The following is an 18,225-nucleotide window of genomic DNA, read 5'->3' as shown; positions in this document are numbered from 1 at the left end:
TGTTCCCACCGCGGAGGGTCACGTGGAGTCCCGCCGACGTCAACGATGCGGATGACGCAATCCGCGAGTGACGCAGTCCGGATGACGCAGTGAGCGAGCGACGCTGGAGCGAGAGTCGGGGGAAGGGAGCGCAGATTTCACAATAATAATCGGAGTGAGCCGATTAATCACATCGGGGGGGGTACTGGTAGCCATCATTTATCGTGAATTTGTAAAACAAAAATGAATAACAAGTCTTGTAATGTTCAGAATTTAAAAAGACTTGTATTTATTATGTGTCATTGCACCTTCTCGGTCATAAACACCCAGAACCTGCTAGTTATATAAACAAACATGGCAGCTCATTTGTCCACAGCACTAACCCACCAATAGCAATGAGATGAATAAGCAATTAATCTGTTTGTTGGATGAGGGAGGAATTAATAATCTTTGATTCTTTTGTAACAGTACTATGAAGTTGAAGACATCCTGAGCAAATGCCCTCCTGTCTTGAAGAGATGAGGGCAATCCCTTAGTTCTCCAGGTTTATAAATGATTTAAATGGATAACCATTGTTTGGAGCACCAGAATATGCTTGGTGAAAAACTTTATAATGCCATCTTCCCACGACATCCAGAAATGGCCATAAAGCTCACAGGTACAGTCATGTTATTTTCATGATGTGGAGATGCCGGTGATGGACTGGGGTTGACAATTGTAAACAATTTTACAACACCAAGTTATAGTCCAGCAATTTTATTTTAAATTCACAAGCTTTCGGAGGCTTCCTCCTTCGTCAGGTGAACGATGTGAAAATGACATCGTTCACCTGACGAAGGAGGAAGCCTCCGAAAGCTTGTGAATTTAAAATAAAATTGCTGGACTATAACTTGGTGTTGTAAAATTGTTTACAAATGTTATTTTCATACCTCGGGGGGGTCGGTCTTCGGATCCTGGATATCATTTAGAGATATGATTTGGGTGATATCAGAAGAGAAGTCAGTGCAAATAATGAGAAATGCAGAAATCAAATTCAGAAGGATTTGATATTTTTAGATAACTGTGCTAGTAGGTGAGATATATAGTTCAATTATAGATAAGCACAATAATTAGCATAGGGGGCCCGTAATCAAAATAGGGCATATGTGTTAAATTGAACTGTCATACAGGGTGCTCATTAGGAAAGCAGTCTAGAGGTTATGTAGATAGATCGATGAAATAAATATTAACAAATACAAATTCCTTCCACTATTTTAACAATGGTGTTAGCCTATTTGGATATCCTCATGGGGAAAAATTTGTGTTATTCGTTATATATAATAAAATAGTAAATACATTATGAAAAACACATTCATGATTTTGCTATACATTATAAACTGTGTTAATCTTCCCAGTGCTTAGTGGTAAAACAGGAAAGTGTAGTGATTAATAATCAAATTAACATATCCAGAAAGTTGTAAATATCTATTTTAAATGCGTTAACTAATACCATAAATAATACTTGCATTTATATAAATAACTAAATTGTCCTTTTATTTTGAGCTTCTTACAGGGATGCTGCTGGAGCTCCCAGTTCCTGTGCTGGATCAGATGATACATGATGAGAAACTGCTGTCTGCTGGACTTCAGAAAGCACTTAGCACACTTCAGTCATCCACAGAGAAATGGCAAGACATAAATAAATGGCAATTAGGGGTGCTATGGGTATAATGAGGAGTTTTTGGAATCTAACGTTATTTCTTATTTTTTTCACTATAAACTAATTAGATGATACAATTAATTTTGAGTAGCATTTCAGTTTTGGAGTGTGGGATAGATTACTGTTTAGTAATGTCCATCATGTGGCTGCTGGATTGCCATTGCTTCAGTGCTGGAATGAGTGATTTTTTATTTTAAGGGAACTGACACCATCTTAAATTTAATGTGACTGATTTAATCCCAAAAGGATTAATGTTTTCTACTAGTAGTAGTGTTAATATTGATGTCAGAGAAAAAATATTTTGTTTGACTTCCAGTATGTTTAAAATTGTGCAAGACGATACGGATTCTGATTCTACTGATTCATTAGGGGATCAGCTGTATGACCTGGTGGACATCCATAATACTGGGCACAGTGAGAAAATAACAGGTTAGTTTGCAAAATCTAAAAGATTGCTGCCTTCAATTACAAGAAAAGAGTTTCTGAAGTCAAAGATATCATTTGAGGTTGAGATTTTTTTTTTGTTACAATATTAGAGCTTAACTTCAGTGGGTATCAACATTTCTACTCATCAGCTTGTTCTGAAATTCAGCACTCTTTCTTTTCCTTCTTACAGTAGAAAAAAATGTATAGGTATTGTAAAAAATGCATACACAATATATTACAATTATATGGGACAGGATTTATGGACCAGTAGGTCTTTTCCTGTCAGTCATTTTTCATATGTTTGTATGCTATTGGGGAATTGAGTTATTCTAGCCTCCAAAGCACCATCGATGACCAAACTGGAACATGCAACAGAAACAAATTACCTTGATTCCATGAGTTAGTCATGCTTAAGTTAACAGTTCATGAACAATTAGTACTCTCCAATTGTCAGCAAAATGTGATATGGTCATCAGGTTAGTTGCAAGCCTTTTTTTGGACTTTTGCATTATTTTGAATGTACATTCAATTATTAAGAACTTTAAGAAAGAACGAACTTGCATTTATATAGCGACTTTCACAACCCGAGGACGTCCCAAAGTGCTTTACAGCCAATTAAATACTTTCGAAGTGTAGTCACTGTTTAATATAAGGAAACACAGTAGCCAATTTTCACACAAACAGCAATGAGATAAATGATCAGATAATCTGTTGGTTGAGGGATAAATATTGGCCAGGGCACTGGGAGAACTCCCCTACTCTTCATCGCTCAAAAGTGCCATGGGATATTTTATGTGCACCTGAGAGGGCAGACAGGGCCTCAGTTTAATCTTTCATCTGAAAGACAGCACCTCCGAGAGTGCAGTGGTCAAGTCCCTGGAGTGGGGCTTGAACCCACCACCTTCTGACTCCAAGGCGAGAGTGAGCCGAGACAGACACCTTGGCAGCCAGTGCTAAACTATTTACTATTTATCAATAAAAAAAGGTTGGCCTGGTGTAATGGATTATTTAGTAATCTCATACCTCTGGCTGCTGGATCGGTACTGTTTCCATTGCAGTGCTGTCTACTCCTCATAATTCAAAATAACTTTTTGTGTTAAACGTTTTTAATTATCCAATAATTCCAAATGAGGAAAAAAGTACAATATATGCAAATGTCTCTAAAACCTAATTGTCCAAGAATGAAAATAAGTTAGCAAGTAAAGATTACTAAGACAAGTTTTTTTTTAAAAAAAGAACAGATGTTAAGAAAAATAATTATTAATCTGAATAAAAGTCCATGTTTAAATAACTGTACTTACATTTCTGGTGAAAGGAACTCAACCATATGTTCAAAGAATAATAAGATTACATTATATAGGGAGACAAATCTACTGGACAGCAGCATTGACAGGCTACTGAAATGAAACACTTTCGTGAATAGTTAGCAGCGTAGATTTCTTGAGTGTTACCTCACCCTCACCATCATGAAAAAAATTGAATTATCAGACAATAAGCAACTATGAATTCAGTGGAGTAGACATATGGTTGGATACAGGATTCATATTTACAGCTTTCCACAGGAGAGAAGGTTATAAAACAAGCTAACGTTTAAGTACAAATTCAAATACTTCCAATTGTACTGCATGTATTTATGTTTTCGTGCCTATTTTTAATAGGTATGCTGCTGGAATTGGGACGGAATGAAGTGAAGAAACTGGTCAGTGACTCACAACTGTTGGAACAAAAGATTCACATTGCACAGGAAGCACTTGAGCAGTAAGTTTGTATTTGTTTGTCTTTGCCAAATGTTGAGAGTATTTTGCATTCTAATTTACTCAATAGGTATTGTCAAAATACCCATACGGCGATGGTGTAAATACGAGCTATTGTTTGTCCCTTGACCTGCTGGATAAAAAAAAGTGGAAGAAACAGGTTGCCTCATGGCACAGAAGAGAAGATTGCTTGAGTCGATGGTTTATAAGGGGCTGAAAATGGAGGGTTGCTTTTGAAATGCTTGGACTTGTTGGAAATCAACACATTGAAATTTAAAACAAACCACTCTGCTTTTAGAAAACAGGGACAGCATTGTAGATGTATTTTACATTAAATGTTAATATGAAGTTAGAAACATAAACAAGCACCATATGCAATATCCCGTGTACAGTACTTCAAAAATTCAATGCTTTTCATATTTTTAGAAAAATGCCTGATGAGAGGAAGGTATCCAACAGTTCAGATTTTGATGATGTGAAAGAGAAGCTGGGAGAGAAGATATTTGAACAGGTAGAAAAGATTGATCCACAGAACTGTGCTTACATCACTGGTGAGGGGATCTCTTATCTTATATCTGTTGACTATATGAATGATTTTATGTGGGGTGACAAATCTATTGAACAGCAGCATTGACAGACTACTAAAATGAAACAGACTCACATTTACACCGTTATAAAGATTTGGGAAAATATTTTATCTTCAGTCATGGACTTTCACCCAGGTTAGGAATTATCTTCCTAACTTCACTTCTAACAAAAAAAACCCCACCTTTTGTAAATAGCTTTTACTTTCTACTTGTCGTTATTCTTGGTCAATTTAATTTGGTATTTTGACCTTTGGAGATATTGCAATGATATACTGATAATAGAAAATTCATACATGAATCCTGTCATTCGTTTTGACTTAGAAAGTGAAGTACATTTGGTTCTTGTTAAATGAATTTTTCAAGAAATACTCTGAAGAATTCACATAAATTTCCCACCATTACGAATTCATTGCAAAAATCATCCATGGGCTAAACTGCTTCCAATGGATACACGAAGAGAGCAAAACGGAGTTACTTGCACCATGGCTTCTTCGACAGCACCTCCCAAACCCGTGACCTCTACCACCTAGAAGGACAAGGGCAGCAGGCACATGGGAACAACACCACCTGCACGTTCCCCTCCAAGTCACACACCATCGCGACTTGGAAATATATCGCCGTTCCTTCATCGTCGCTGGGTCAAAATCCTGGAACTCCCTTCCTAACAGCACTGTGGGAGAACCTTCACCACACGGACTGCAGCGGTTCAAGAAGGCGGCTCACCACCACCTTCTCAAGGGCAATTAGGGATGGTCAGTAAATGCTGGCCTCGCCAGCGACGCCCACATCCCATGAACGAATAAAAAAATCTACAACAAAAAGCTGTTGAATGGTTAGCAGTTAGGATTGTTTGAGTGAGTTACCTAATTTCTTTACCATCACTAAATGAAGACGGGAAACAATGGAAATACACAGCAGGTCCTTCAGCATTGGAAGAGAGAAGACAGGTTAAATGTTTTGAGTAGAGACTTTTGTCAAAACTAAAAAAAGGGAAGGCGGGCAAGCCCCTTATTAGGGCTGACCAAAGGCCGGCAGGCCCCAGTTTATAGGGCTGACAAAAACCTGTTGTTCTCTTACCTCTCGGGCCAAATGATTAAACATGATTGCTTGGCATGGTTTTTTGTGACTTTATCGGGAAGTAGAATAGTGAAAAAACTGAGTCAGTCAAGTCCCCCAGCTGAGATTTAAAAAAAACTTTTTAGGTCCACCATTTGTAGACCGAGCATACAGTGGAGAGTAGCATTAAATACAGCTCTTCTGAGTACACCAACACTAATGTGTACCAGTGCTTTGCAGTGGCTTTCTTTGCCAATATTATCAATAAATCTGTGGATAGAATTATCTTTTATCCACAAAAGGGATCTTGGGCATTGTCATTAGAAGTTAACCCATATTAGTCACATTGGTAGCCGTTTACCCTGAAGTCAGTATTTTTATAGTACAAATTGTGTAAGATAATCAGATAATCGGCTCAGAAGAAGGAACACCATGTGTATGAGTTAACTTGGAATAGTTAAATTTGCCACCTCAACTTGGTGTTTATCAGAGAATTTATAGATCAGTTTTCTGTTGGTTTCAAGGTACTAAATGCGGTTCAACAAAAATAAATTCACTTTTATGTTGACAATGGGACACCTGGAGAGCATTACTAAAGCAGAGAGATGGGACACCTGGAGAGCAGCACCAAAGCAGAGAGAGATGGGACACCTGGAGAGCAGCACCAAAGCAGAGAGAGTGATGGGACACCTGGAGAGCAGCACCAAAGCAGAGAGAGAGATGGGACACCTGGAGAGCAGCACCAAAGCAGAGAGAGAGATGGGACACCTGGAGAGCAGCACCAAAGCAGAGAGAGAGTGGTGGGACACCTGGAGAGCAGCACCAAAGCAGAGAGAGTGATGGGACACCTGGAGAGCAGCACCAAAGCAGAGAGAGAGATGGGACACCTGGAGAGCAGCACCAAAGCAGAGAGAGAGTGATGGGACACCTGGAGAGCAGCACCAAAGCAGAGAGAGTGATGGGACACCTGGAGAGCAGCACTAAAGCAGAGGGAGTGATGGGCCACCTGGAGAGCAGCACTAAAGCAGGGAGAGTGATGGGCCACCTGGAGAGCAGCACTAAAGCAGGGAGAGTGATGGGCCACCTGGAGAGCAGCACTAAAGCAGGGAGAGTGATGGGCCACCTGGAGAGCAGCACTAAAGCAGGGAGAGTGATGGGCCACCTGGAGAGCAGCACTAAAGCAGGGAGAGTGATGGGCCACCTGGAGAGCAGCACTACAGCAGAGAGAGTGATGGGCCACCTGGAGAGCAGCACCAAAGCAGAGCGAGTGATGGGCCACCTGGAGAGCAGCACCAAAGCAGAGAGAGAGATGGGACACCTGGAGAGCAGCACCAAAGCAGAGAGAGTGATGGGACACCTGGAGAGCAGCACTAAAGCAGAGAGAGAGATGGGACACCTGGAGAGCAGCACCAAAGCAGAGAGAGAGATGGGACACCTGGAGAGCAGCACCAAAGCAGAGAGAGAGATGGGACACCTGGAGAGCAGCACCAAAGCAGAGAGAGAGTGATGGGACACCTGGAGAGCAGCACCAAAGCAGAGAGAGTGATGGGACACCTGGAGAGCAGCACCAAAGCAGAGAGAGAGATGGGACACCTGGAGAGCAGCACCAAAGCAGAGAGAGAGTGATGGGACACCTGGAGAGCAGCACTAAAGCAGAGGGAGTGATGGGCCACCTGGAGAGCAGCACTAAAGCAGGGAGAGTGATGGGCCACCTGGAGAGCAGCACTAAAGCAGGGAGAGTGATGGGCCACCTGGAGAGCAGCACTAAAGCAGGGAGAGTGATGGGCCACCTGGAGAGCAGCACTAAAGCAGGGAGAGTGATGGGTCACCTGGAGAGCAGCACTAAAGCAGGGAGAGTGATGGGCCACCTGGAGAGCAGCACTACAGCAGAGAGAGTGATGGGCCACCTGGAGAGCAGCACCAAAGCAGAGCGAGTGATGGGCCACCTGGAGAGCAGCACCAAAGCAGAGAGAGAGATGGGACACCTGGAGAGCAGCACCAAAGCAGAGAGAGAGATGGGACACCTGGAGAGCAGCACCAAAGCAGAGAGAGAGATGGGACACCTGGAGAGCAGCACCAATGCAGAGAGAGAGATGGGACACCTGGAGAGCAGCACTAAAGCAGAGAGAGAGATGGGACACCTGGAGAGCAGCACCAAAGCAGAGAGAGAGATGGGACACCTGGAGAGCAGCACCAAAGCAGAGAGAGTGATGGGACACCTGGAGAGCAGCACCAAAGCAGAGAGAATGATGGGACACCTGGAGAGCAGCACTAAAGCAGAGGGAGTGATGTGCTGCTCTCCAGGTGGCCCATCACTCCCTCTGCTTTAGTGCTGCTCTCCAGGTGTCCCATCACTCTCCCTGCTTTAGTGCTGTTCTCCAGGTGGCCCTAAAGCAGGGAGAGTGATGGGCCACCTGGAGAGCAGCACTAAAGCAGGGAGAGTGATGGGCCACCTGGAGAGCAGCACTAAAGCAGAGAGAGTGATGGGCCACCTGGAGAGCAGCACTAAAGCAGAGAGAGTGATGGGCCACCTGGAGAGCAGCACTAAAGCAGAGAGAGAGATGGGACACCTGGAGAGCAGCACCAAAGCAGAGAGAGTGATGCGACACCTGGAGAGCAGCACTAAAGCAGAGAGAGTGATGGGACACCTGGAGAGCAGCACCAAAGCAGATAGAATGATGGGACACCTGGAGAGCAGCACCAAAGCAGAGAGTGATGGGACACCTGGAGAGCAGCACTAGAGCAGAGAGAGTGATGGGACACCTGGAGAGCAGCACCAAAGCAGATAGAATGATGGGACACCTGGAGAGCAGCACCAAAGCAGAGGGAGTGATTGGCCACCTGGAGAGCAGCACTAAAGCAGGGAGAGATGGGACACCTGGAGAGCAGCACTAAAGCAGGGAGATTGATGGGCAACCTGGAGAGCAGCACTACAGCAGGGAGAGTGATGGGACACCTGGAGAGCAGCACTAAAGCAGGGAGAGTGATGGGCCACCTGGAGAGCAGCACTAAAGCAGGGAGAGATGTTTTCTCAGTGCCAGTCTCCCACATTGCCTTTCCCAGAATGGTGTTTCTTTATTGAGGGCCAATAGGAAGGAGCTTAATTCTTTTGTGCAGCATCCAACTGGCAGCTCTTGGCAGCTGAGTATTGTGTACTGTGCACCAGAGGAGGATCGCACAACATCAATATAAAAATGTTTTTAGCAAGTGTCTCAAAGAAATGTTAGACTTTCCTGGATTAACCCAATCAGGCACCCGTTGAGTTAATAACCCGGAGCAAAGCTTGGTCTCAGTGGCATCCAAGTACACCTTGTGCATCAGTGCAAATTTTTCCATCTCAGCCATACTTGCGGCCTCAGTGAAAATGCAAATTGGCATTGAAATAAGTTCATGCAAACTGGATTGAAACTGCCTAAACATGTTTGACTTAGGATCCTAATGCCTGCAGAGAAGGAAATTTATCTAATCACTTTAGACTCTGAAATCTCAGATAATGGGACATTAACCCACTGCGGTATTACAAAATAGTGGTCGTTATTTTCAGTTAACAAAGCTCAACTTCAGATTTGAACCATGGAGCTCTTCTGGTTCACATAGTTTAAATACAAGACATGTATTCATGCCAGTCAAAGACATTTGTAAACAATTTTACAACACCAAGTTATAGTCCAGCAATTTTATTTTAAATTCACAAGCTTTCGGAGGCTTCCTCCTTCGTCAGGTGAACGATGTGAAAAAGTCAAAGACATGATAGAGTTGGCTGGTGCTGCAATTCCTACATTACAACAGAGACTAAACTTTTAAAAAGTACTTCATTTGCTGTAAAGCGTTTTGGTTCGTCCCGAGGTCGTGAAAGGCACTATGTAATTGCAAGTCTTTCTCTCTCCTATTTTGATTTATAACCTGTTAACCTTTCTGCAAAAATAACCTTAATTAGTTATTCTTTCCATCAGCCAGTGTGAGCGGCATACGTCGAAACCGTCCTACATTTCCCATTTTAAAATATCCAAAAATATCTTTTCAAATAAAACCAGAAAATGCTGGAAATACTCAGCAAGTCAGGCAGTATCTGTGGAGAAAGAAACAGAGTTAACGTTTCAGTTCGATGACCCTTCGTCAGAGATGGAAGAAGTTGAAGATTAAACAGTTTTTAAGCAAGTACAGAGCCAGGGAAAGGAGGCCGGGGGTGGAGGGGAAAGAACTACAGGGAAGGTCTCTGATTAGATGGAGGGCAGGAGTGATTAAATGACAAAAGGGATGGTGTTGCAAGGCAAGGAGGCACCACCATCCCTTTTGTCATTTCATCACTCCTGCCCTCCACCCTATCATCCGCAGTATTTTGCTTTTGATCCTTTCAAATAAGCTTGCTTTTGAATGATCTTTTATTCCTCTCACAACATTGTTAAAAAGCTGTACAATTAAAAATATGTACTATTCTAGGATCAGTGTGGCAGTAACAAAGAGTTGCGAGATATAAAGATGGTAATCTTTGTGTGGCTGGAAATAATTATCTGTCAAGAGCTACTAGTGAAGGTGTCAAACTACAGGCAATTCCTGAGGCAGTAGTTACCTGTATTGAAAGCCATTGACGTGATCAATTACGAAGTTGCTAGATTTAGAGGAACACGTTGCATCAACCGATTGCACAGAGCGCTGGTTCCAGTTTCAACCCCCGTCCACCTTCAGTGAAAGTGCAAAATCTTCAACATTGACGTCAGTAGAAGAAGTTCTCTAGCCTTTTACACTAAGAACAATGAAGTATTTTGGTAACTAAAAATTCTAGGCACAGCAACATTTTCAAAATAAATCAAGTTCATTATTAATCACCACCCCTGCAATCTGTATTACTAGTGGGATGGAGTGGAACTGGGAATAAATGCTGTAGAACTGGCCAGAATATAGACATTTTTAGAAAACAAATATAAGAAAAGATTTTTATTATTTTTCCTCAGCATGTGGATGACACTGGCAAGGTTGCATTTATTGCCCATCCCTAGTTACCCTGAGAAAATGGTGATGGGCCTTCTTGAAAGCAATTGTTTGTACAACTGAGAGTGGCTTGCCAGACTACTTCAGTGGGCATCATGAGTCAACCACAGTATGGACGCGATCCACACGTAGCCCTGACTAGGTAGGGGTGGCAGGTTTTGTTTCCTGAAGGTCATTAGCGAACCAGTTGGGTTATGACGACAATCTGGCATCTCTCAATTTTTCCTGGTGCTAGCCGACAGATTTAGACGATTCAGTTTCACAACTTGGTGGGATTTGAACTCATTGTAGGTTGCTAATCCAGTGCCACAACTACTACACTACTGTACTTGTTTTAAGATTACAGGTGGGCAAACAGAAGATCTCAATGCTTATTTGACACACATTTATATTTCAAGCTTTTCTTCTCTATCCTTCACCTTTCTCTGGTCAAGCTGGACTGCAAAACATCGATGGTGAGCGGGTAGAGAATGCTTGACCATCAGCTTCCAGGCGTCTGTTGCTCCAACCAGATAGCAGAATGTGCGCTAGACGCACAACAATTGTTATGTCTCCCTGTAGGGAACCACATGGCACCTCTCACACCCTCTATGGGAGAGATTGGTAACTCATTGTATGGAGATGTTGGAGCCACCTCTTACTAATCCGTAATGCAAAACATTGGAACTACTCAACTATTTGTGTGCTCATGGGATCACAAAAATAGTTAAAGATCCCAGGCTTAAAGCTAAAAGTTGGGATCTTGCTGAAAACTGATTTTGAAGTAGGCCCATCTGCTTTCCAGAATACGAGCAGCAAAATAAATAATCAAGACCTCAGTTGAGGTGTTCTAAAGTAACGTGCTCTGTGTCTTAGGACAAATTGATTGGCTATTTATTGCGTTGTGAATATCTCCCAACACATTTATTCAGCACTGAGTAGTGCAGTCAGTGTTTAAAACACTTAGATCTAGGATTCTGAAAGGAAGGGCCCCCTCAGATTTCTCTGTCTAATTTTGGGAGTATAGTTTTGGATTTAAGGAATTTATAGTGGAAACAAAATTGGTAAGATGATATTCTGCCTCAGATATCTTTAACGTGCCATATAAATCTACCAAATAGGAGTGTGACACCTGGTGGCAGGATATAAGCAGTGCAACAACCTTGATATTTACATTCTCGGGCTGTATGATTTGGACACCATTGATCCTATTGGTTAGGTCCAGTTGGAATGTCAGTTGTTTATTTGACACAGCTAGAGCTAAGGAACATTAACATTTCACTAGCTGAGACCAACCACCATTGGTTTTGCACAAATGCCTTTGACTTTTAAACAGATTTTGAAACTAATCTAAGTTGTGTTATGAAAACTCAAAAGACAAGTTTTCCTTAGTGCCAGGTAACAACAACTTTCATTTATATAGCGCCTTTAACATCGTAAAACGTCCAAGGTGTTTCATAGGAGCGTTAGCAAACAAAATTTGACACCGTTCCACATAAGGAAGTATTAGGACAGGTGACCAAAAGCTTGGTCAAAGAGGTAGGTTTTAAGGAGCATTTTAGAGGAGAGGGAGTTAGAGAGATGGAGATTTTTCAGGAGGGAATGCCAGAGCTTAGGGCCTAGGTAGCTGAAGGCACAGCCGTCAGTGGTGGAGTGACTAAAATCGGGGATTCGCAAGAGACAAGAATTGGAGGAGTGCAGAGATTTCGGCGGGTTGTAGGGCTGGAGGAGGTTACAGAGGTTGGGAGGGTGAGGCCATGGAGGGATTTGAAAATAAGGATGTGAATTTTTAAAATCGTCGTTCCTCGACTGGGAGCCAATGTAGGTCAGCGAGCACGGGATGATGGGAGAACTGGACTTGGTGTGTGGGCAGCAGAGTTTTGGATGACTCAAGTTTATGGAGAGTGGAAGTTGGGAGGGCAGCCAGGAAGGCATTGGAATAGTCCAGTCTAGAGGTAACAAAGGCATAGATGAGGGTTTCAGCAGCAGATGAGCTGAGGCAGGGGCGGAGATGGGCGATGTTACGGAGGTGGAAGTAGACGGTCTTGGTGATGGAGCAGGTATGTGGTCGGAAGCTCATCTCAGGGTCATATGGGACGCCAAGGTTGTGAACGCTCTGGTTCAGCCTTACGACATTAGCCAGGGAGAGGGATGGAGTCAGTGGCTAGGGAACGGAGTTTGTGGCAGGGACCAAAGGCAATGGCTTCGGTCTTCCCAATATTTAGTTGAAGGAAATTTTTGCTCATCCAGTTGGACAAGCAGTGTGATAAATGAGGGACAGTGGAAGGGTCGAGCGAGGTGGTGGTGAGGTAGAGCTGGGTGTTGTCAGCATACATGTGGAATCTGACGTCGTGTTTTTGGATCATGTCGCCGAGGGGCAGCATGTAGATGGGAAATGGGAGAGCATATGAGATGAGAGTTGAAAACAGGAAAGATTCCACTTTATGAATTAAATTGTTGTTGTGCACTTGAAGGCAAAATACTTCTTGAAAAAAATGTCTTCATAAACAAACAGGTTTAAATGAAAATTAACTAAACATCTATGCAGTATCATTGCACTCAACTGCATAACATTTCTCTTGGCATTAGAAGACGAACAGAACTGCAGGGAAAACATTACTGGAGGCTGACATTTGCATGGATCAATTCTGACTCTGATCTTCATTTTCAGTACATATTACCTGTCTTTTACATTGCAAATACTTTTAAAATGCATTGTTGCAGTAGCTACATTTGTCATCAATGTCGGTGAGGCTATTTGCTATTTTAGAATTTACATTCACCAAATTCTCTATGTTAATCAGGTTCTAATTTGACAAAGAACCTAAATCTCAGTGACTGACCATTTCTGTTTTAGGAATGCTACTGGAAATAGATCCTTCAGCCATTCAGGTGTTGCTAACTGACAGATTAGCACTACACGCTGCTGTTGAAAGAGCGCAAGCAGCTCTCTCACAGTCAGCTGCTCAGAATTCTTCTGGCTTGTTGATTATTGAAGATGGAAGTGATCTGGACAGTGAGACTGAAAGGCTAGGAGAGGAATTATACAGTTACATCAACAACACAAAATACAGTGAACACTCAAGCAAGATAACAGGTACATGTAGTTATTAAAGACATAATAAAATGCATCCAACTTGCTCCTATACAGGTTAGTGGACCTATCACAATTCTCCATTATGCTATCCTATCCTTTATTCTTAGCTATCTTTGACACTCCACTGAGGGAGTACTGCACTGTCGGAGGTGCCCTCTCTCAGATGGGAAGTTAAATCGAGGCCCCATCTGCCCTCTCAGAAAGTAAAAATCCTATGGCACTATTTCAAAGAAGAGCAAGGGAGTTCTCCCCGGTGTCCGGGCTAATGTTAATCCCTCAACCAACATCATTAAAAGGAGCCTGGTCATTATCACATTGCTGTCTGTGGGACCTTGCTGGGTGCAAATTGGCTGCTGCAGAATAAGTAGAACCCACATTCACTATATTCAGGAGTTTATCTTTACTGCCCAACGTCTAGTCATATGATAGTGTTATCCAGGAGTCATAAAATTGAAACCCCTGATTGTCTGAACTGCATTCTGTAATCTCAAGTGCATTTCTCCTATATGCTGGAGGGCGGATTGATTAACACAAATGAGATAAGACCATTTGTAAACCAACAAGCTAATTTATTTTACATATGTGACTACAGTGAATTTTAATTGATTTTGTAACACCCCTTGTAACCTACAAAATAGCAAAGCATACTACACTATCCCCATTCGTGGGAGAAATTTCTCTGAAACTAGTTGGTACTACTAAACACAAGCAGGATTGTCTCACTCTCTGTGTAGGAGTTCCTTACTAGATTCCTGCAGACTGTCCTTCCTTGGCTGGACAGGAAGCCAAAGCTTTGACCTCTGACCCCCCCCCCCCAGTTCCATGTGTCTGGGGGTTAGACAGTTTTGAGTTGCCCATTAAACCTGCAATTGCTGTTCTAGGAGTGGGCTCCAGGCAACTAACTAACCTCTGCTGAGCACATGTGAATGAAGCCATTGAAACATATAGTTCACTGGCATTTCTTAACAACCTTCCATTGTCTCGGGCTGATTTGTATGGGCAGAACCATTCTAGATAGACATTTTATCTGAATCACATTTCCAGAAGTTTGAGTTGTGAGCTGTATTTACCTTAATAGCATCATCTTAATATGAATCGCTAAGAAAATCCTACCTGGACAAAATAGTCAAAAATCTCAAAACATGACAAAGCTCTTTTCAAATTATATATATATAAAAAAAAACCTCATTTACAGTCTCAAGCTGGTGATCAGTGTCCCTTGCCTGTATACAACTCTTATTCCCCTACTTTACAGTAATGCAGGTGATGGTGAAAATGTATCTACCTGCTTACACCACTGTGAAAACAGAACAGATACTGCATCACTTGATAAATAGTACACAACTGGTGGTCATTAGCTTCAGTTGGAACATAGGTCCAAAGAACTGAATAGCGTAAGTGTGGCCTTAAACTGTTTTAACTGACAGGATCACTGTAATGCTTACATTTAGTGTTTTCAGTAGCACAATCAGTGATTTTGTAAAGAAAGCAATACAGGTTTCTATGGTGCTATGATGGACCACTGTTTGCGGTCCTCATTTCAAATTGTGGTTCTGCAATATTAAAGGAGATATCAGGTCGATTATAATTTTTGTAAAAATGACTTATAGTAAACTCAGAGTCTGGAAATCAAATAATGAAAGTTTTAGTGATTTTGATTAGGACACGTGGCTCCTTTTGATAGCACTAACACCTCTGCAATCTCTTTAGGTATGTTGCTCGAGATGCCTTGCAACAGCTTAGCAGAACTGCTGAAATCACCAGAGCAACTGAACGAGAAGATCCAAATTGCTGCTTTAGCACTTAAAGATGGCTGAAAACGTGATTAATTGTTAGAAACTTAATAAATCCCACAATGATGTAGAATGACAAAGCAATCTCAGCTACAAAATCAATGTCCATGTTTTATTCTGGATGATTATCAATTTAAGAAACTAGCAAGTCACAGAGCAATTTATGGTACATAAGCTGATTGTACACAGTGAAGAGCTTTAAATTGCGTGCTTTCTTGTGCCAGTAGTTCTCTCTTTGAACTGCAGGGCATTTATTTATCTACTTTGGGTGGCTTGGAATAGCATATTACACAACCCCAGTAACAAGTTATCAATAGAAAAAGTGGCTGTAAAGAACATTCCAAACAATTCAAAAGTTTTACTTTTTAAATGTTTGGAGACAGAGTGACTATACTGCTTCCGAGAGGAATTTGATATAATCCATTTCAAAGAATTTTAAAATTATATATAAAAAAAATCTACCAAATTACATTAACTTTTATGATTCCAATAACAATTAGATTAAAAAATGTTCTATAGAAACAGAGTAAAATGGAATCTCTCCACTTACCTTATGGCCTGCAGCTTTGGCTTAGTACCATAATCCATATTCTCAAGAAGGTTACTGTCTACATACTATGGTAAGATAAAATGTGCAAAAAGGAAATCAGAGGAATTCTTGTCCTGTGAAGCTTTTCATCCAAACTATACACGACTTTACTTTCTTATTCATTATAGGGGCGTTATCAGACAGTCCTTTCAGCCAAAAGATGCCAGAAGCATGAGATTTGATTGATGACCCTGGGGTTCCTACAAATGGAACATGTCTAGTTTTTTAAATGCAATACAGTAGGAATGTTTAGACAAACAAATTTATGTTGTCATTCTAGCACAGCAGGGTGCATAACATGACTATGTATAAAAGACAGATTGCGTAGTCCAAGCATTGTTCCATATAAAAGTCCAAAGGAAGGGAAGCTGAAATATATGCTTTGAAAAGGATAACTTTGTTTTCATCCTAGTTGAACATTCCACCTGCACCATTTGCAGCGGAGAGGACAGGCTGCCAATTTGCTGCCAGGTCTCCATTACTAATGTTGCTGTTTGCATTTGAGCAGCTTACTTGTGGGGAAAAAAAATCTTTTGCTCCTCAACAGCTTCGTGCTGTGGTGCAGCTGAGTTTGGGAATTTCAAGTGGTGGATAACCTCCACATCATGATTGAGATGTCTCTCATCATTCAGCCTCCTTTGTCAACAGTGGGATGGGGAGGAAGGAGGCTTAATATCCAAGGCAGAATGCCAAATCCTAATAGTAATGTTTGGATAAATACACAGATGACTCCTGGTGGTTGATTTTATACAAATTAAGAACAGCATCTGTAAAATTAGCTGTTGAGATGTGGCCTCTGGATTTTTTAAATGGGGAATCTGTCAATTTGCAGTGCAGGTCATAATCTGGTATGTGGAGAATAACTAATGAAATTGTTAATTGAATAGAAAGCTTTGATATTAATTTGCAGATTAATCGACAACGGAATGAAAATATTTTATACAACTCCAGTGTCTATGTTCACCTTTTCTATAGTGGACAGGCTGAGTTATCAGTACTTTAATATAGTTTGACTGCCAAACACAGAAAAGCTGTTTTTTTAAAACCATTTATATTCACTGTTTTCAAAATTTGGGCACTTTGTGTTATTGAGGGCACAACTTCCCCCACCTTGCACTGAAGCAACCAGATCAACCAGCTGTAGAAATCCTTTGGTGTATATATTTTATCAGGCAGCATTTAAAGTTATGTTGAGCATTGAGGGCTAGGCTGTGGAAAAATCCAATCACAAGCAATAAGCTACAAAATTCAGTCTATGAAAGGTTCCAATAATCTTTTTTAAGATCTGCATTTGAATTTAGATCTCCAGCTGTGAAAATGAGAGGCAGAAACTAGCTCCAGGAGCAGTTAATTTAGTGTCTCAAAGCATATAAGTTAAGTCCACTATTCAAATACACACTGATTCATTTTGGCCTTTATGACAAATATACAGTATATTAAATAAAGCAACAACTCTTAAAGGTTAGTTCAGAAACTGGGCATTAATCGTAGTTCAGGAACTGCTTTGTTAACTTTGTGAATTGTTGAATAATGACACATTATGGGCAAAAGTGCAATAAACCAACAGTTAAGTTTACATTAAAACTTGGGGTATGATATCAAAAAGGTTTGAATAAAGAATCATTGCTAATGCTGAAATAATTTTTTCTTGTTCTTGTTCGTGTTAGTTGTTGCTTTGCATTAAAGCTTGTATTGGATGCTCACACTACTTTTCAGATCATTGTAAATAAGCCACTGCAAACTATTAATTGCAAGACAAACTGAAATTGAATGTGCTTACTAGTTATATCTTACAATTTGCAGATGTATATGTTGGTTCAAACATTTCAATGAATGTTAAAATTTTAAGTGGTATCTTGGCTCCTAAGACAAGGAGATGAATTTCCTTGCTGGTTCAGTGCATTAGAATTGTTTAAACAATGTAGGACATTGTTTTTAGGCAGGAGAATTGGGTGCAAGGCGATTCCACACGTTTTTCCCCATTAAAGGTTTCTCCCTAGTTTTCTCGTGCTGTTTTTGTGCCAAGCCAAATGATTTAAGAGGTTTTTTTTGCAATTCTGACCAGCACCTGCACTTGCTTCTGACTGTCAGACCACCAACAGATTTTAGGACTTCCCACCCACCCAGTTAGGCTTCTCAAGAACAGGTTTTCAATTCCCTATGGGTATTCTCTTGTATGCTATTATCACAGAGGAGGAGAGGTAGCATAGGACGGAGCAAAGGAGCAGCTTTTAGGAGGATGCAGCTCACCAGATATTACCTCCCCTGAAACTACAG

At 41.3% G+C, this 18,225-nt stretch overlaps 1 protein-coding gene across 4 annotated transcripts; it reads left to right on the top strand.

Moving 5' to 3' along the window:
• The first annotated feature begins 60 nt into the window (after positions 1-60).
• Positions 61-17,589, top strand: LOC137300534 (uncharacterized). 4 transcript variants are annotated; one of them, XM_067969659.1, is made up of 8 exons: positions 61-154; positions 448-637; positions 1,532-1,646; positions 1,995-2,107; positions 3,763-3,862; positions 4,285-4,409; positions 13,327-13,566; positions 15,277-17,589. In XM_067969659.1, the coding sequence occupies exons 2-8, from the start codon at positions 541-543 to the stop codon at positions 15,381-15,383; spliced, it is 897 nt and encodes a 298-aa protein (XP_067825760.1). In that variant the 5' UTR covers positions 61-154; positions 448-540; the 3' UTR covers positions 15,384-17,589. The 4 variants fall into 4 exon arrangements, with proteins under 4 accessions (XP_067825760.1, XP_067825763.1, XP_067825761.1 ...); XM_067969660.1 differs by having other exon boundaries at positions 94-181; XM_067969662.1 differs by lacking the exon at positions 13,327-13,566.
• Positions 17,590-18,225: the final 636 nt, after the last annotated feature.

Source organism: Heptranchias perlo, chromosome 31 (assembly GCF_035084215.1).
Source record: "Heptranchias perlo isolate sHepPer1 chromosome 31, sHepPer1.hap1, whole genome shotgun sequence".
In the NCBI taxonomy this organism is placed as follows: Eukaryota; Metazoa; Chordata; class Chondrichthyes; order Hexanchiformes; family Hexanchidae; genus Heptranchias; species Heptranchias perlo.
The sequence above is the reverse complement of the archived record's forward strand: the minus strand, read 5'-3'. Positions and strand labels throughout refer to the sequence as shown.